We start from the raw sequence: 20,841 nt of genomic DNA, 5'->3' as shown, positions 1-20,841 counted from the left end.
GCCCGTCTCAGCTTTTTGGCTAAGATGAAGCGTCAGGTCAAGCACGGGAGTGGGTACAATGCCTCATCCTGTTAGCTTGGATCTTGTTTGTGTCTCTTGTGTGGACCATGAATTGGATTCAGAGACATGGAGATACACAGCATGGAAACAAGCTCTTTGGTCCAACTCATCCATGCTGACCTGGTTTCCTAAACTGAAGTAGTCCCATTTGCCTGCGTTTGACCTATATCCATCTAAAGCTTTCCCATCCATGTACTTGTCCAAATGTCTTTTAAATGCTGTAATTGTACCCACCTCTACCACCTCCTCTGGCAGCTCATTCCATACACGCGCCACCCTCTCTTTGCAAAACTGGAATTTGGTTTATTTGGATAGAAATAAAGAATTGAAGGAAAACCATTACTGGGTGGAAAACTGGAATTTGGTTTCCTTGGATGGAATAAACATTTGGGGAAAATAATTTCTGTGTGGAAAACTGGAATTTGGCTTTTTGGATGGAATAAAAACTGAGAGAAAAAAAATCCAGCTTTCCCGCCTCGGCAGGAAAGCAGAACACCGTTGGCGGCTGGCGGCTATAGGTGCCGGCTGGGGCCTGCAGGCGGCGTCGGCTGCTGGAGGCGATGTAGGCAGCTTCAGCGTTTGCGGCCCATCTTGCTGCCATGCTCGGCTCGTCGGTTAGCGAACGGGAGGCCGGGCGCGGAGCGGAAGCTGTGGTATGTGGATGAGGGAAAGTGGAGGCGAAAGTCTGGTGAAGAGTGAATGAAAATCGAAGAAAGCTTGCGGTGGGAGGTAATGAGCAGCGGAGCAATGGAGTCGGTGAGTGAGAGGGGAGTCCGAGTGCCTCTCCCTGTGACAATGGGCGCCACCTTGTTGTCCAAACCCCTTAGTCTGAGGGGACATCTAATTGTGTTGTGACCCAATTGCATCCAGAAAGATCAGATATCATTTTCATTATTTAATCCAATTCTGCCCGTGTCAGTCTAGTTTTTGCGACCAATGCCTTCAGGTTTAATAAAGAGCGAGACGATTCTGCTGTGAAGGGAAGGAGGTTCATCTACCAGAGATCCACCACTGGCGACCGTCATGCCAAAGAAGGCAAGGAGAAATAATCCAGGGTTTTAACTGGAATGGGGAAGGGAGGAGGTTAAAATTTTGCAGATGGGCGTGTTGACAATGAGTGCACTTTAGTCACTGTGGCTCTGAGGGCTTAATAGTCATTTTTTTTTGCTCCACAATTCCGACAAAGCCTCCCCTTCCCTACTTTGAGGTAACACTACTGCAAAGGGGATGGTGCACACAGCTCCAGTCCAGCTCTGAAAACCTAGAGGTAGTGAAGTAGCTATTTATTTGCATCCTGGAACGAGTATCATCCTTATTCACTACAGATATACGTATCTAATGCACTTATTGAACTCTGTGTGTGTGAGATCAATTGTTGCTTTCATGTACTGTTCAGTCTCAAATTAAGGCGACTAATGTAACTATTTTTAATATATTATAACAACTCGATTCCACTTGGAAATGTGGCATTGTTGTGTGATCCTTCATTTGCCACAGTGTAACCTGCTGTTATACAACGCCTTGAATCTTGAAAAAAATCATTCTTCAGCAAAAGTACGGGGGGAGGGGGGTGCTTTAATTCAGTAATTCCCTGTCAGAAGCCAGGAATATAAGAAGCCATAATTAACATCTGCGAATCATAGAACCATATCATCTCTGCAATGCAGAAGGATGCAATATGGTCCATTAAGTTGGCACTGGCTCTTTGAAAGAACATCTCACCCTGACCTTCCCCTCCCCCCATCCCTGTAACCGTATGCTTTTACTAAGGCTAATCTACCTAACCTACACATCTTTGGATACTATGGGTAAATTTAGCATGACTAATCCCCCTAACCCGCACATCTTTGGACTGTGGGAGGAACACAGTAAAAAGTCTGACAACACCAGGTTTAAGAAACCAGAGCACCTGGAAGAAACGCACACATCGTGTCTAAATGACCAGTTGTAATGTGTGTCTCTGTCCAGCAAGTTCATGAAACATTGCAGGCAGGTAGTTTTATTCAGTGTGCATCCTCTCAAACTGTGGGATTTGCTGGAAGTTGCAACTATATTTAACCTGAGAGTGATGACTTTGGGAAGGATATGAAGTCAAACCCAAGCTCCTTGCAAGGCCTGTGAAGGAAAATATCCTTTGACAGGCAAATAAATTCCATGTTTTTTTTAATGTTATATATTTATGCCTTGATACTGCATACCTTATTTCAATACCTTTTTCTCTCATGGGTTGCAATTGCATGTGCTTTTGATGAATCGTTCTTTTGAATTTAACAGATTATCTATCGTTCCTGTTTGCTGTTGGTGTTGAGATGTTTAGTTCCTGATGTCTCAAATTTCATACCACGAGAAATGTATGTGGTGTAATGCTAGAAGCACAAGCTAGAATTGAATGTCGTCATACTGTGTATATCTGTATTTTTAATCTAGTACATCTATAGTGTGCAAACATCACACTCCAGACATCTGTATTGAAATGTAATCTTCAAATGCTGCATACTTTTGGTCTACCTGAAACTTTACAAATACTTTCCAATTTGTGCAGTTTCTTCAAGCAATTAATCTATAGTTGATTTGTAGCCCTCTTTGCTTAATGGTTGGATTCTGTACTTTACATTCTGCTTCCCACAAGCCTTGTCCCAATCTCCTTCATCTAACCCCTCCCAAGCACAACCTTCTACCCTAACCTCTCTTCTATTTCTCTAGTTTCCCTTCAACGCATCTGTGCAATTTGCTGCGACCACTTTCTGATTATTCTTTAAGTAAAGAATTTTTTTCTGAATTCCCTATTGGATTTGTTAGTGACCATCTTGTGTCTCCAGTTTTTATTTGAATGTTGCCCTGCTTTGCAGGTAACAACCATTTTATTTTTCCAGACAATGAACTAGAAACTTTAAAGCACGCAAACTTGTCTCTGGGCGAGATGCTATAACTAGCTAGAATTACTAACTTGCGTTCTGCAAGAGGAAGTAACTTTTTGAGAGGACAAAAGTAGCTGTGCTACAGACAACTTACGAACAGTGCTACACAAGATCAGCTAATATTCTGAATTTCTATCCTTGTGCAGCAAAAAGCAATTTGAAATGCCTGAAGTCTGAAAATACCACAATTCTGAGGAGTTTTACGGCTTTCAACTTGGACTGATTTGCCAGAAATGGCACAACTCTTGCCATGAAATGTTAAAATTGAGTGCAAGGAATAAAACTCAGATTTGTAAATGTTAACTTGCATCAGTTTGATAGGAATCCTTACCCATTTTGTTCTTTCGTAGAATTTGCCACAACCTGAAAGATGCTGGTTCACCTCATCCCACATGACACATGAGGCTGACTGCAATGGAATTTTGAGTTGTTCTGAATAATTCAACTAGCTCCTGATTAAAATGAATTTAACTGACAGTGCTTCCCCCTCCCCCCCCCAAAAAAAAGATTAAATTTTTGTAAATGCAGCAGCACAAATACCTGGCAACCTTTTTAATTTATTTGGTAGGTTGTACCAGTTGCAAAGGATTCCCCCCGCAAGCCCATTTATTTATTATTCATGAGAAGCTAGCATTTATTCAGACCACTTCTTGCAGTGTTTGGTATTTGTGGGGCGGTGACACTGAATTCAATTTCTCTTCACAGTTCCTTTCAGAAATTCTGATTGAGCTGAAGCACTGGCTAATGACCTGTGAATATTTCTGTCTGCCATGACGAGGGCCACACAATTCAATGGATTAGTCGAAAGGAAAGTTTTAACTGTGATGGGAGCTATTCCCTAATTAAATTATGCATTGTCCTAAAGCAAAAAGTTAATGTGTGAAACCTGGAAGTGGATGGTTTTGTGTGCTTGTACGCATTTTGTGTATCAAATTGGTATGTTAGGATATAGAACATAGAACACTACAGCACAAACAGGCCCTTCGGCCCACGAGTTGCGCCTATCACATCAACACCTACCAATCTATAGACCTATCTATAACCCTCAATCTCATTAAACCCCATATACTCATCCAGAAGTCTTTTAAAAGACCCCAGCGAGTTCGCCTCCACCACCACTGACGGCAGCCGATTCCATTCACTCACCACCCTCTGAGTGAAAAACTTACCCCTAACATCACTTCTGAACTTCCCTCCCCGCACCTTAAATCTGTGTCCTCTCGTAGCAACCATTTCAACCCGGGGAAATAGCCTCTGAGAGTCCACCCTATCTATTCCTCTCAACATTTTGTAAACTTCTATCAGGTCGCCTCTCAACCTTCGTCTCTCCAGGGAAAAGAGTCCCAGCTCCCTCAACCTAACTTCATAAGGCATGCCTCCCAGTCCAGGCAACATCCTTGTAAATCTCCTCTGTACCCTCTCAATAGCTTCTACATCTTTTCTATAGTGAGGTGACCAGAACTGTGCACAATACTCTAAATGAGGCCTGACAAGGGTCTTATAAAGTTGCAGCATTACCTCCCGACTCCTAAACTCAATCCCTCAATTAATGAAGGCCAGTACACCATACGCCTTCTTGACCACCTCCTCCGCCTGCGAGGCCGATTTAAGAGTCCTGTGGACCCAGACCCCAAGATCCTTCTGCTCTTCAACACTACTCAGACTTCTACCCTTAATAGTGTACTCGTTCATCCCGTTGGTTCTGCCAAAATGGACGACTACACATTTATCCGCGTTGAAGTCCATCTGCCACTTCTCCGCCCAGTCCTGCATCCTATCTATGTCCTGCTGCAACTTTTGCCATCCTTCCAGACCATCCACAACACCACTGACCTTCGTGTCATCAGCGAACTTACTTACCCATCCCTCCACTTCCTCATCCAGGTCATTTATGAAAATGACAAACAACAAGGGTCCCAGAACAGATCCTTGAGGCACTCCGCTGGTGACTGACCTCCATTCAGAAAAAGCCCCATCCACAATCACTCTCTGCCTTCTGCAGGCAAGCCACTTCTGGATCCACAAGGCCAAAGGCCCTTGGATCCCATGCCCTCTCACCTTCTCAAGAAGTCTTGCATGGGGGACCTTATCAAACGCCTTGCTGAAGTCCATGTACACTACGTCCACGGCACTTCCTTCGTCAATGTGTTCAGTCACATTATCGAAGAACTCAACTAGTCTTGTAAGGCACGACCTGCCCTTGACAAATCCATGCTGACTCTTCCTGATCGTGTCAAACCTCTCCAAATGTTCATAAATCTTGTCCCTCAGAAGCCTCTCCATCAGCTTACCAACCACTGAGGTCAGACTCACCGGTCGGTAATTTCCCGGGCTATCTCTGTTCCCTTTCTTGAAAATAGGAACTACATCCTCAATCCTCCAATCCTCTGGAACCTCTCCCGTCTCCATTGACGACGCAAAGATCATCGCCAGGGGCTCTGCAATCTCTTCCCTCGCCTCCCACAGTATCCTGGGGTACATCCCATCTGGTCCCGGCGAACCATAATCTACTATAAAAAGCATTGGCTGATTTAGAAAGGATGTGTGGCTACAACTTGGAAGACTTATGTGACTGTGTTTGTGTCATCATTTAAGTTGCTGTTGCTATTAATCCCTGAAGTCATAATTCAGAATTAGTAGTTCAGATCTTTTCCCTTTGGTTTTATAATATATGTGTGTGTCTGTCTGTATGTGATATATATGTGTATAAGCACACCCACACAGCCTGTGTTCAATGGTGTACACAGTAAGAAGTCTCACATCACCAGGTTAAGTCCAACAGGTTTATTTGGTAGCAAAAGCTACTAGCTTTCGAAGCACTGCTCCTTTGAGGTAAGTGGGATCTCAGTTCACAAACAAGGCATATAACCTGGTGTTGTGAAACTTCTTACTGTGTTTACCCCAGTCCAACGCCAGCACCTCCACTTCAGTGGTGTACTGCAAAGATCAGTGCTGGGTCCCTTACTGTTTGTAGTGTACATTAATAATCTAGGCATGAAAATAGGAGATGTGATCTGTAAGTTCTCAGATGACACAAAAATTAGTGGTGTGTTAAATAGCGAGGAGGAAAGCCTTAGATTACAGGATGATATAGATAGAGCTGGTCCCATGGGCAAAACAGAGACAAATGGAATTTAACCCTGAAAAGTGTGAGGTGATGCATTTTGGAAGGACTAACAGGGCAAGGGAATACACAATCCTGCTGCCTTCAAGAATTGATGGATATACACCCCAAGGTCATTCTAGTGCTACGAAGCACACCAAGGTCACTCAGTGCATGTCCATCGATCCCTGAAGGCAAGTAGACAAGGTGATTAAGAAGTTTTATGGGATACTTGCCTTTATTAGCTGAGGTATAGAATGTAAATTTCACCCATATTGTGGCGCAGTGGTTATGATGGAGCTGTATAAAACAATTGTTAGGCTACAGCTAGAGCATTGTGTGCTGCTCTGGTCACCACAGTATAGAAAGGATGTGATTGCATTCGAGAGGGTGCAGAAGAGATTCACTAGGATGTTGCCTGGGCTGGAGCGTTTCAGCTATGAAGAGAAGCTGGTTAGGGTTGAGGTTGTTTTCCTTCGAGCAGAGAAGGCTGAGTGGGGACCTGATCAAGGTGTACAAAACAGAGGGATATAGATAGGAAGGAACCTTTCCCCTTCGTGGATGTGTCAATAATATGAAACACCGTGCATACAAAACTACAGACCAAGTGCTGAAACATTGGATTCAAGTAGATAGGTGCTTGATGGTCAACGCAAATACAGTATGCCAAAGGGCCTCTTTCTGTGCTGTAAAACTCTATGACTCTATATTTCATGAATCCCACATTTGTGTTGTCCAGAACTTAATTATCCTTTGAAGAGAGGTTAAATATCTTTAAAGTTTGTTTGTTTGTTTATTTATTTATTAGTGTCACAAGTAGGCTTACATTCACACTGCGGTGAATTACTGTGAAAACCCCCTAGTCACCACACTGTGTACGTGTTTGGGTATACTGAGGGAGAATTTAGTATGGCCAATGCATCTAACCAGCACATCTTTCGGACTGTGGGAGGAAACCAGAGTACCCGAAGGAAACCCACACAGACACAGGAAGAATGTGCAGTCTCCATACAGACAGTGACCCAAGCCAGAATCGAACCCAGGCCCCTGGCACTGAGAGATAGCAGTGCGAACCACTGTGCCACAATATAGGTGAAACTTGCAAAAAAGAGAGGTGAAATTTCTCTCTCCACCCTTTCTACTCTATCCATAGAAGTGCAGTTAAAGGAAAGTCTTTTGAATATTGTGCCACTTGAACGTTTCAGCTTTGTGAGGAAGGAGCTGCAGTTATGTTTCATTCTTGTGGTACTATTGAGCAGGGGAGATTGAACTCTCTCTGGGACTTATTTAAAAAAGCCATACATAAGGACTGATTGTAGGTGTCCTGCTGTCACAAGTTTCACTTGTTGAGGGTGGGCAGCAAAGTTCGTCAGAAATTGATGGTGTGTCAAAATGCAGTTAGAGCCTTTATACTGCAGCCGGTGTGCAGAATTTGAGCTGCAGCACCACCTCTTTGCACATGGACTGCTTTGCCTTTTGTCTGTGCTAATGCTGAGCAAATGATGGTCCTCGAATATTAAATGCGCAGTGTGAGGGTAAGAAATGCCCTGATCACTCGACTTGGAACCCTATCCAGTGTATTCGTGTTTTTTTGCGGGTGAACTGCCTCCAATTGCGTGCAGTTTAGTGACATAAAGACAGTGTGCTACAAATGACTTTGTCGATGGAGCAAAAGATAGTGGACGTGAAACATTAACGATAAGTTTCTCCTTCTTCCTATCTTCCTCCATAGGTGCTGCCTGACCTCTTGAGTGTTAACAGCTTTTTAAATAATTATTTCCAATTTCTGGCATTTCGATTTGTGTTTTATTCAATTTAGTGAATGTATAGAATTAGATGAATCTATTCTGACTTCCAGACTCCACACTATTTTGACTAATATTCTACCCTTGTGATGCATCCCCAGCATTTGCTCAGCAGTTTGACAAAAGTTGCACATTCAGTGCTTTGGAATGGCGGTCGATAATCACATGTGAATCCTTTTCCGTGTTTAGACATGGGCAGCCATTTATCATGGGTGTCATATTTTTGGTTCCAGTCTGTACTATTTTCCTTACATATTAAAATCTATCTCGAATAGTATCAGTCTCCCTTACTTTGCCAGCTGGCTGGCCTTGCTTGCAGTTGTTTCCGGATTTTATAATGCATACAATCCAAGTATCCTCTCCAGTATTGTTTATGAATGTTCTAAGTGGCAGGTCACCCAGATCAGATCCGTGTGAACTCCTTCCATCTCCCCCACTGTCATCTGTGGATCAGTTGGTAGCACACCCACCTCTGAATTGCAAGATCCTGGGTTCAAGTCGTGTAAGACTTGAGCACAATCATGAAGGCTGACATTCCCAGTGTGGTACTGAGAGAGTGCTGCACTGTCGGCAGTGTAGTCTTTCAGCTGGGATGTTAAAGCAAGGCCTTTTATTGGTCCTCGTGGGTAAACGATTGCATGAAGCTATTTTGAAGAAGACTAGGGGGAGCTTTCCCTCAGTGTCCAGACCAATATGTATCCCTTAATCAACATTGCAAAAAAAAAAGATTATTCCATCATTATCACATTGCTGTGTGCACGTTGGCTGCTGTGTTTCCTACATTACAGTAAAAAGTCTGACAACACCAGGTTTAAGTCCAACCGATTTATTTGATAGTAAACTCACAAGCTTTCGGGATTTGTCCCTTCGTCAGGTGAATGGAGAGTTCTGGCCTCAGACAGAGCATATAAAGCACAGACAGTTTACAGATTACTGATTAGAATGCGAATCTTTACACCTAAATTGCTGTTCAAGTCCTAAAGTGGCTGACAGTGTGAGTGGAAGGAGCACTGATCACAGGTTAAAGAGATGTGTATTGTTTCCAGACAGTACAGTAAGTGAGGTTTTGCAAACCCAGGCAAGTCACGGGGGTTACAGATGGGTTCATGTCGCACTATCTGTAATCCCCGTGACTTGCCTGGGTTTGCAAAACCTCACTTACTGTACTGTCTGGAGACAATACACATCTCTTTAACCTGCGATCAGTGCTCCTTCCACTCACAGTGTCGGCCACTTTAGGACTTGAACAGCAATTTAGGTGTAAAGATTCGCATTCTAATCAGTAATCTGTAAACTGTCTGTGCTTTATATGCTCTGTCTGAGGCCAGAACTCTCCATTCACCTGATGAAGGGACAAACCCCGAAACCTTGTGAGTTTACTATCAAATAAATTGCTTGGACTTAAACCTGGTGTTGTCAGACTTTTTACTGTTTTTTTTCCCCCGTCCAACGCCGGCATATCCACATCATTTCCTACATTACAACAGTGACTACAATTTTAAAAATCCTTAATTGGCTGTAAACACATTTTGAGACACCCAGTGGTCATGAAAAGAGCTCGCTAAATGCAGTCTTTCTTTCTTTCTCCTGCATCACCACTTGTCAATACAGCCCTCTATTTGCCATTAATTTTGCAGCTTTCATCCTTTTTACATGGACTTCCTTTAACTGGCTCATAAAAATCCGTATAGGTTTTGACCACTGGATCTTGCATGCAAATTTATTTACCCCTCTCTGAAAGATTCCAGTAGGTTATTGTCTATGAGCTTTGCTGCCTAATCTTCCAGAACAATCAGTCTCCCACTACAGGTAGCAGCAGCACACTGACAGGGAGGCCATGCTCATCAGATACCCTCCTCCCCATTTTCCAAAAGTGTTAGCTGCCCTTGGTGAAGAGTGTCATTGCTGTAGAAAATAGTTTAAGCACTGTACAGTAACACATCAGTAGTAAGCCAATCAATCTATGAAATATATAAATATTGTACAAAATTCCTGAGTTATTGACCATGGAATGCCAGGCAGAATGCAGCCCCAATTATGAACATTCATGCTTTCAATAAATGTTGGTAGCATCTAATATACTGCTTCATATTCCCTCTCTTGTGAGTATTAGACTAATTGCTTTATATATCCCTGCTGCCTTTTTAAAATTGAGGACAGCATTCACTGCCTTCTAACCCTAGCCTGCAGTCCTCGTTAACAGTGGCTTTTGTGCTGCGTCAGTCCAAATGAGCTTTCATCCTTGAAGCAGGATGAGTTGCTGAGGGGAAATGGCTAATGGGTGCTGGAGGAAGTTTTTGTTTTTCGCAAAGTCTTGCCTTGTGTATCTGCCAAGAAGCCATTGTTTTGCTGTTTGGATTCTGTGTTCTGCAATGTTATGTTCTACTGGTAAGTCAACCATATTTCTGTTGTAAGAATTAACTGTTCAAAGTCAAATTGTTTTATGATACGTCTTGTTGATACCAAGTTCATAAGTGCTACTAAACTGCAACTGGCGGTGTACAGTTTACAGCTACTTCAATTCCTTTTCATTATTCATAATGAGGGTGCTGGGGCTGAAGAAAGCTTTCTCCAGTATATTGTTCAGCCCAAGAACAGTTATTGAGTGGCTCAGACAATTGCAGATTGTCTGTTTATTGTTGCAAACTATGATCTTGAGTGCCTGTTTCACATTCCAGCATTCGCAGTAATTTGCTGCTATGATTTTGTGTGGCCCAACTGCGAATGGTACTCATTTCCTTCTCCATGCCGGCCTTGCCAGTTGCTGATGCCTGGGTCTTGGGCAGTTGGTTGCTACCTGAAGAGACACCAGCAGGGTTGTCTCTCCTTTTTAACTGGGTCTTTCTGGCAGACCAGATCAAGTGAAGCTGTTGGATTTACACTTGGCTTGCAGTCAGCTGCACAAGGCCTGTGCATCGGGTGGCAGTGGTGCTGCTTCCAACCTTGCACCATGTCAAGTACCTTCAGTAGAACTCCACAATTACAAACGTATGACTGGTCACTGAATGAATCCTTTGAACTCATCTGAACTTCTTTGTGTCAGTTTCTACAATGCTCTGACTGCAAGAATGTGTTCGTCCCAGTTTGCACCTACAATGTCTGGCTCTGCTGTCATTGTGGAACTCAAAACCGTGCTCAGGATTGACCTTTTTTAATCCAGACCATGGCTAACATTCTTAGAGGCCTGGGAAGGGTAATTGCAAGGAGGATGTTTCTCTTTGACTGGCGAATCTAGGACATGGAGGCACAGTCTCAGGGTAAGAGGTCTGCCATTTAGGACTGGGATGAAGAGAAATCTCTTCACCCAAAGGGTTGTGAATCTTTGGAATTCTCTAGCCCAGAGAATTCTAGATGCTCAGTTGCTGAGTATATTCAAGACAATGATCGATAGATTCCGAGGCACAAAGGGAATCGAGGGATGTGGGAATAGTGCAGGAAAGTGAAGTTGATGTACAAGATCAGCCATTGCATTAGCAGAACAGTGCAAGGGGCCAAGTTGTCAACTCCTATTTCTTGCATTTCTGTACTTCTAGGAGGATCCCTCTCGTTCATCTCAGCAAAGTCTTTCTAATCTTTTTTCTCATTCCAGTCACCCTAACTGACTGACTAAAGTTTAAAGTTTATTTATTAGTGTCACAAGTAGGCTTACATTCACACTGCAAATAAGTCACTGTGAAAAGGCTATTGATGAAAGGTGACAGACCTGAATCATGGGGTGGAATTCTCCCATTTTGAGACTGTGTGATGGCGGGTGGCTCCTGCAACACCTGTCTTGCTGGTTAGAATAGCAGGATCACGCATCTGATTCTACGCTCAGAAGATCATTAATCATTCACAGGTGAGTTCCCATTGACTCTCCGGGTGGGCCGGCAGCTGACGGATTTGAAAGTTCCGGCACCGTATTTAAACACCAGTCCAGCACGTTCACATCACTCTTTCCAGCCCCCTGGCTTCACCAGACTGTGTAGGATGTCAGCAACCCAGAGAGAAAAGGATAGCAACCTCAGAGGAAGTCTGTTCCTCAATTCAACCTCCACCATAACTGAGTCCATCACCTGCAAGGAGCCCATTGCCCCACTTTTACCTCTGCCCGATGCCTCTGGAGTCTTCATCCAGCCCCTCCCAGTAAACAATGTGCCATCTGTTTGACCCCCTTGTGAGCTTTTCATGCGGCTTTGTCGGGGCCAGCTTCCCTCCTCTCAGTCTTCCCTCTGCCTTCCATTGCTTGTCTTCTTCAACCTTCTCCCTCTGTCTGTCCTCTTAACCCCCATCCCCACACAGCCCTCCTTCTATATTGCCCCCTTGTCTTTGTGAAGTCACACCTCGACTTTACCTCACACTCCAACCCCAGTCGAACTTCAGACCTCAGGCTGCATGAATCCCATAGCACCATGCTGCCCAGATAGACACTAGTGTATGGCACCAGGGGAAAATGATACCCCTCTACTCCCCAACCCCAGGCGCAGTACTGATCTGAGATGGTGACACAGGAGGGTCCATGGGTCCAACAGCATGGTGCTGTTCATGAAGAGCAGCTTGGCACGGTGGCACAATGGTTAGCACTGCTGCCTCACAGCACCAGAGATCAGGGTTTGGTTCCCGGCTTGGGTCACTGTTCTATCCGTGTCTGCATGGGTTTCCTCCTGATGCTCCAGTTTCCTCCACAGTCTGAAAGATGTGCGGGTTAGGTGCATTGGCCATGCTAAATTCTCCCTCAGTATACCCGAACAGGTGGTGGAGTGTGGCAAATAGGGGATTTTCGTAGTAACTTCATGTAAGTCTACTTGCGACACTAATAATAAGTAAAATAAAGATGGAGGGCTGGAACCAGTCATCTTGAGCAGCACAGCACTGTGGCAGAAAGTTATTGCTCTTCCTTCTGGTGAACTGAGGACCACCTTGTCCACATCACTCTTTAGTAATCAGGTTTGGTGCCGATGTGATTGCCCGTTGAGTGTGATACAAGATTGAAAGACTTGATGGGACACAGGCGGGCAGCTGTTTTAATGAACATTCATAAGTTCTTTAGGGAAGGAAATCTGCTGCCCTTACCCAGTCTGGCTTGCATGTGACTTCAGAGCCACTGAAATGTGGTTGACTCAACTGGCTCGGACAACTAGGAATGAGCAGTAAATGTTGTGATGTGGAGATGCCGGCGTTGGACTGGGGTAAACTCAATAAGAAGTCCCACAACACCAGGTTAAAGTCCAACGGGTTTATTTGGTAGCAAAAGGCACTAGTTTTCAGAGTGCTTGCTGCTCCTTCGTCAGGTGAGTGCGAGTTCTGTTCACAAACAGGGCATATAAAGACACAAACTCAATTTACAAAATAATGGTTGGAATGCGAGTCTTTACAGGTAATCAAGTCTCAAAGGCACAGACAATGTGAGTGGAAAGCATGTTAAGCACAGGTTAAAGAGATGTGTATTGTCTCCAGACAGGACAGTTAGTGAGATTTTGCAAGCCCAGGCAAGTCGAGGGGGTTACAGATAGTGTGACATGAACCCAAGATCCCGGTTGAAGCCGTCCTCCTGTGCGGAACTTGGCTATCAGTCTCTGCTCAGTGACTCTGTGCTGTCATGTGTCATGAAGGCCGCCTTGGAGAAGATCAGAGGCTGAATGCTTGCGACCACTGAAGTGTTCCCCAACAGGAAGAGAACACTTGCCTGGTGCTTGTCAAGCGGTGTTCATTCATCTGTTGTAATGGTGTCTGTGTGGTTTTCCCAATGTACCATGCCTTGGGACATCCTTTCCTGCAGCGTATGAGGTAGACAACATTGGCCGAGTTGCAAGAGTATGTACCGTGTACCTGGTGGATGGTGTTCTCACACGAGATGATCCGGCACGTTTTGCAGAGGTTGCTGTGGCAGGGTTGTGTGACCAAAAGCTAGTGGCTTTTGCTACCAAATAAACCTGTTGGACTAAAACCTGGTGTTGTGAGACTTCTTACTGTGTTTACCCCAGTCCAACACCGGCATCTCCATATCATGACTACCATCGACACCGCAAACTGCTGGCTCCAAGTGGAGAGGATCTCCAAGAAGGTCGCGTGTATTGACACACACATCAATTTCTACAAAGATGCAAGGAAGCAGACAAAATACTGAAAGGACTACAAATCACGAACCCACTCAGGTCAACCTATAACACAGATTACGCTGAGAGACCTTGCCGTCACACCTCTCTCTCACTGCTCAACCATCTCATACACCAACTCTACAGGAAACGCCGCATCCTGGAAACCAAGATAGAGTCCATATTTTCAACTTGTGCTCAGGACACAGACCAGCTGCAAAACTCTGCTAAGCAGATGTGACAACAGAACTATGCCATCTACACGTACACCAAGAACAGAAAACTTGAGAAACTTGGCATCACCACCAGCAGCAACCAAGCCTCCCCCAGTACTGCTGCAGGGAAGTCCAATGTTAGCTTCACACTTCAACCAGATGAAATCGAAGTTCTCAGCCAAGAGCTCAATTACTGCCCCACTACCAAAATAGACCCCATCAGTTTTTCAGCAGACACAGAGGAATTCATCAGGCAATTGAGGCTGCGGGACGACTTCCACAAACCCCAAGAGGCCAACAGCAAACTCAATGAGACAGCCAATGAACCGGAACAGCCAACAGAGAGATCCGCAGTGCAGCAACTGAAGAGGAAAGAGTCGAATTGGACCCCTCCAGAAGGCCACTGCCCAAGCCATCAGGAGGTGCATCAACACCAGATTCATCAGCCACACTCACGACAGCCCCAAACATCACCCAATCACAACGGAGCGCCATCCACTATCAAGACCAACCGCAACATTGTTATCAAACCAGCAGACAAAGGAGGGGCCATTGTCATACTGAACAGAACGGATTACTGCAAAGAAGTATACCGACAACTGAACAATGGAGAACACTACAGACAGTTACCCGCAGATCCAACCAAAGAACACACCTGTCAACTCAACAGACTGATCAAGACCTTTTGATCTGGACCTTGAGAGCACCCTCCATGCTCTCATCCCACGTTCTCCCCGCATTGGAGATCTCTACTGCCTCTGAAAGATACACAAGGCAAACACACCCGGCCGTCCCATCGTATCAGGCAATGGCACCCTGTGCGAGAACCTCTCTGGCTACATCGAGGGCATCCTGAAACCCATTGTACAAAGAAATCCCAGCTTTTGTCGTGACACTACGGACTCCCTAAAGAAACTCAACCCACATGGAGCAGTTGAACCAGGAGCACTCCTCATCACAATGGATGTCTCGGCGCTCTACACCAGCATCCCCCATGATGATGGCATTGCTACAACTGCCTCAGTACACAACGCCGACAACTGCCAGTCTCCAGATGCAATTTTCCAACTCATCCACTTCATCCTGGACCACAATGTCTTCACCTTCAACAACCAATTCTTCATCCAGACACATGAAACAGCCATGAGGACCAAATTCACATCTCAATATGCCAATATCTTCATGCACAGTTCGAACAAGACCTCTTCACCGCACAGGACTTTCAACCGATGCTATACACTAGATACATCGATGACATTTTTTCCCTTTTGGACTCATGGTGAACAATCATTGAAACAACTGTGTGATGACATCAACAAGTTCCATCCCACCATCAGACTCACCATGGACTACTTTCCAGAATCGGTTGCATTCTTGGACACGCATCTCCATTAAGGACGGTCACCTCAGCACTTCACTGTACCGCAAGCCCACGGATAATCTCACAGTGCTCCACTTCTCCAGCTTCCACCCTAAACATGTTAAAGAAGCCATTCTCTATGGACAAGCCCTCAGTATACACAGGATCTGCTCAGATGAGGAAGGTCGCAACAGACACCTCCAGACGCTGAAAGATACCCTCATAAGAACAGGATATGGCGCTCGACTCATCAATTGACAGTTCTGACATGCCACAGCGAAAAACTGCACCAACCTCCTCAGAAAACAAACATGGGGACATGGTGACAGAGTACCCTTCGTCGTCCAGTACTTACCTGGAGTGGAAAAGCTACAACATCTTCTCATGTCATTCAACATGTCATAGAAGACAAACATCTCGCCAAGGCCATCCCCACACCTCCACTACTTGCCTTCAAATAACCGCACAACTTCAAACAGACTATTGTCCACAGCAAACTACCCAGCCTTCAGGAGAACAGTGACCATGACATCACACAACCCTACCACAGCAACCTCTGCAAGATGTGCCGGATCCTCGACACGGATGCCATTATCTCACGTGAGAACACCATCCACCAGGTACACAGTACATCCTCTTGCAACTTGGCCAGCATTGTCTACCTGATACGCTGCAGGAAAGGATGTCCCGAGGCATGGTACATTGGGGAGACCATGCAGACACTATGACATTGGATGAATGAACACTGTTCGACAATCACCAGGCAAGAGTGTTCTCTTCCTGTTGGCGAACATTTCAGTGATCAAGGGCATTCAGCCTCTGATCTTCGGGTAAGCGTTCTCCAAGGCGGCCTTCACGACATACGACAGTGCAGAGTCGCTGAGCAGAGACTGATAGCCAAGTTCCGCATACGTGAGGATGGCCTCAACCGGGATCTTAGATTCATGTCACACTATCTGTAACCCCCATGACTTACCTGGGCTTGCAAAATCTCACTAACTGTCCTGTCTGGAGACAATACACATCTCTTTAACCTGTGCTTAACCCTCTCTCCACTCACATTGTGCCTTTTGAGACTTGGTTACCTGTAAAGACTCACATTCCAACCATTATTTTGTAAATTGAGTTTGTGTCTTTATATGCCCTGTTTGTGAACAGAACTCCCACTCATCTGACGAAGGAGCACCAAGCGCTCTGAAAGCTAGTGGCTTTTGCTACCGAATAAACCTGTTGAACTTTAGCCTGGTGTTGTGAGACTTCTTACAATAAATGTGGGCCAGCCAGCGATGCCCATGTCCCACAAATGAATTTTTAAAAAATATCTGAAAGATGCAAAAGGCCCAACAAAACTGTTGTTTCTACGGACAGATCGGAATTCTTTTGCTCCTGATGTGGACATACTGCTGCCTGGGTCTATTGCAATAATACGGATCTCCGACTAAAGTCCTTGAGTATTCACCCAGCTGACCAAGTTCTCTCATTTGAACAGTAACCTCACTATTTGCAGGAAGTGGCGCTGTGGCTAAACTCCATGCATAACAGTAAAGTCGCCGTGGTCCCTGATAATCCACAGGCTGCTCTCCACTTTGATGGGGAGAGTTGATTGGTGGTATTTTAACCTGAGAATCACCACACCTCAGGCCAGGGGCAAGGTTGACAAGGCGGGGCCTTCATGAAAAACCTCAGCTGGTACGGGAATTGAACCTGCGCTGTTGGTATCACTGTGCATCACTAACCAGCCATCCAGCCAACTGAGTTCACAACCCCCACCAGAAGAGCTGGAAAGAAAAAGGCACGTTACTGATTCCTAATTGCTTCCTCCAGACCTGATGGACCAATGAAATCATTAGAAAGCTGTGGAGTATTGCACTGAATTGTACCAAGTTGCGCTGTGGGACAAGGCATCTTGTGCATGAAATGTAGTGAAGTATTGTTGTTAGCAATTTGAATGTGTGGAAGAAGGCAGACTTGGATCTATTTTAAACCCTGTGAAGATCTCATGAGAAAACTTTAGTAGAAAATAAAATGTTAACGTTGTATAGAAAACATTTTGATCTCTGTTCAGTCCTTTTTAGGAAATAACATTTTTAGAGATGCTGCATTTTAGCGATATTGTAGTTACGTTGCTGTGAATCAATTTGATTGAGTCTGGCAATAGTTGCTGTTGGAAGTCCATCTGGAGGTCTGGATATTTTCCACTTATCTATGTAATTAAGTTAACTCGAATTTTGACTTTTTTAAAACATTGTTCTTGCTGAGATTCTATGAATACCAGCATACCATATGAATACCTTGCTTGTGTGGCCATCTTCACAGGCAGTTTTTTTAAATTCATTTGTGGGACATGGATATTGGTGGCTGGCCAGCATTTATTGCCCATCCCTAGTTACCCGAGGGCTGTTTCTGTGGCTCTAGAGTCATATATGTAGGCCAGACCAGGTAAGGATGGCAGATTTCCTTCCCTAAAGGACATTAGTGAATCAGATGGGTTTTTCCAACAGTCAACATTGTTCTTTTTAATTCCTGATTTTTTTTTTTATTGAATTCCGATTCCACCATCTGCTGTGGCGGGATTTGAACCCGGGTCCCCAGAACATTAACTGAGTTTCTGGATTGATAGTCTAGCCATAATACCATTAGGCCATCACCTCCCTGAAGGGATCTGATTAAATGGAGAGAGACTGTAAGACTCTGCAGTACAGAAAGATCTGGATGACCTGGTACATGAATCACAAAAACGTTAGCACACAGGCACAGCAGGAAACAAATGGAATGTTGTTGTTTATAGTAAGGGGAATGTATTATAAAAATAGCTTGTGTAGGGTGCTGATGCGATCACATCTAGAGTACTATGTATAGTTTTGGCCTCCATATTTAAGAAAGCATATAATGTGTTAGAAGCAGTTCAGTGATGGTTCACTTGACTGATTTCTGGGATTGAGGGGGTTATCTTACAAGGAAAGGTTGAACAGGTTGGGCCTGTATCCACTGAAGTTTAGAAGAATGGGAGGCAATCTTATTGAAACATAAGATTCTAAGGGGGCTTGACGGAGTGGATGCTGAGAGGATGTCCCTTGTGGAAGAAACTAGAATCAGAAGACTAATTTGAAATGAGGGGTTAAAGACTGAGACGAGGAAAGGTTTTTTCCTCCTGAGGGTTGTAGGTCTGAGGCACTCTCTTCCCCTGAGAGTGATGGAGGCTAGTTAATGAATATTTTTAAGGCAGAAGTCGATACAATTCTAGACTTACGAGTGAGTTGAAGAGTATTGGAAATAGCCGAGATATCAACATTGAGACCACCATCAGATTAGCCACAGATAGCAGAGCATACTTGAGGACCCAAATGGCCCACTGCTCCTAATTTGTATGTATCTTTTGGTTATTAAAGTAATTGCAATGCATCTGCATGTCTCACTGTTTACTATTGCTCTGGCAACTAAAAGGAAACTACATTCTCCCTAAAGATCCAATTGCATATTCTATTCAATCACATCTGATTCCGAGGGTCTGTTTGTATATTTATACAGCAGCAAACTGCACTGCCATATACCATCATAAATTGCCGGTGCCACAACTTGCCAGTCAATGGTTTATGTTCTTCCGCCAATATTGATACCCACGGGGTCATCGTGGCACTTGAGACTCCAGGTGGCCTTTCTCAAAGGAATCTGGCAGCGACATTCTTTATATTAATGAACTAATGCCTTGCCTTCTGGCACAGAAGTGTAGTGGTGCTGTACCATACCAATTCCACACAGTGCCAAGTTAATGCCACAGCAGCCCATATGATATTCTCTGATGGACCACAGTCCTTGCACTAATGCTGTGTTTGGGAAAGTATATTAAGTGTTCACTAAACCTGTAACTGAGGAAGCTCGACTTCTTTACAGCACTTGCTTCAGCTGTCATTTTTTTTGAGTTTTGTTGTGAAATTTAGAATTGGCAGCCAAAACAAATCCTCTGATCGTGTGTGGCTTCTCGAACAGAAGGCTTCAGGAAGCCTCTGGGTGGGGGAAGCCACAAAGACAACAACAAACAGAAAGTGAGCTGTTTCTTAAATTGCAGCTGAGGCACCCTTGAGAGGGCTTAGAAATGTACAGGCTTGCTGCATCGCAGGATACTGTTCATAAGATCATAAGAAAAGGAGTAGGAATAGGCCATTCAGCCCATCAAACCTGCTGTATGTGCTACTCAATAAAATCATGGCTAATCTGATTGTGCCCTGCTATAACCTTTCACTCCCTTGTCAGTCATAAATTCTGTCTAGCTCAGCCTTGAATATATTCAATGACCCATAGCTCATTGGGAAAGAGAATTCTAAAGATTTACCGACCCTCAGAGAAGAAATTCTCATTGCCATCTTAAATGGGAGACTCTTTGGGCAGAATTTTACACCCTCGCCCAACCTGAGACTGGAAAATCCCGCCCGAGATCAATGGACCTTCCCGTTGTCCGCACCTCATCCACTCCAATTCCCATGGCGGACAGGGCAGTAGAATTTCAGCGATTATCTTTAAACTGTGCCCCCTAGTTCTAAAAATCCCCTCCATATCTTCCATATATCCAGTATCCTACAGGTAAAGTAGTTAACTGCACACCTTCTTGTTCACCTCTTAGTTAGCATTCAGTGTAGAATCTTTCCAGTGCAGAAGGGGACCATTCAACCTATTGAGTCTGCACTGGTTCTCTGAAAGAGCATTGTACCTTGTCCCACCCCCTGACTTATCCCCATAACTTTGCCAACACCTGTGCGCAGCCTGGAAGCTTGATTCCAATCTTCCTGTTGCTATTTCAACTCAGCACCTTGCTCTCATACCCATATGTCTGTCTTTGGCCTGCTGCAATGCTCCAGTGAAAGCCGATGTAAACTGGAGGAGCAGCATCTCAGCTTCTGATTGGCCATGCTGCAGCCCCCGGGACTCAACATTGAGTTTGGGAACTTTAGACTTTGACCTTTCTCCTCCATCTTAAACTCCTTTTTTAAATTTTCCATTTATGTGTTATTACTTCAATGCAAACCGGCCCACCTCCCACACCAGGCCAGTTGTCTTTTGTTCTTAAAGTTGTTAGTTTTTGTTGCAGTTTCTACATTCTCCCTCTCAGTTCTGATCTAAGATTTAAAATGTTAATTCAGTTTCTCTCCTGGTAGATGCTGGCAGACCTGAGTTTTTTCCGGCTTCCAGCGTCTTGCTTTGGTGGCGACGCTGTGTTTGGAGCCACCGACTACGATGTTTAAAATTAAGTTCATGAAGTAATAAACACACAATGAAACAAGAAACTAAACTGAGTTGTAACCTTACCCCTG

At 44.5% G+C, this 20,841-nt stretch overlaps 1 protein-coding gene across 2 annotated transcripts in view; it reads left to right on the top strand.

Annotated features, from left to right (window-relative positions):
• The first annotated feature begins 675 nt into the window (after positions 1 to 675).
• The window catches only part of LOC145362061 (5'-AMP-activated protein kinase subunit gamma-1), a 64,117-nt gene continuing 43,951 nt past the window's right edge, over positions 676 to 20,841 (top strand). For both annotated transcript variants that reach the window (XM_080218118.1, XM_080218117.1), the window contains exon 1: positions 676 to 816. Coding sequence is in view for 1 of the 2 variants with exons in the window: in XM_080218117.1 (XP_080074243.1) it covers positions 760 to 816 (57 nt within the window). In the remaining variant the exon portion in view is untranslated. The remainder of the gene's footprint in view (positions 817 to 20,841) is intronic.

Source organism: Carcharhinus amblyrhynchos, chromosome X (genome assembly GCF_965287045.1).
Source record: "Carcharhinus amblyrhynchos chromosome X, sCarAmb.v2.hapA, whole genome shotgun sequence".
Lineage (NCBI taxonomy): Eukaryota > Metazoa > Chordata > Chondrichthyes > Carcharhiniformes > Carcharhinidae > Carcharhinus > Carcharhinus amblyrhynchos.
This window is presented reverse-complemented; position numbering and strand designations above follow the sequence as displayed.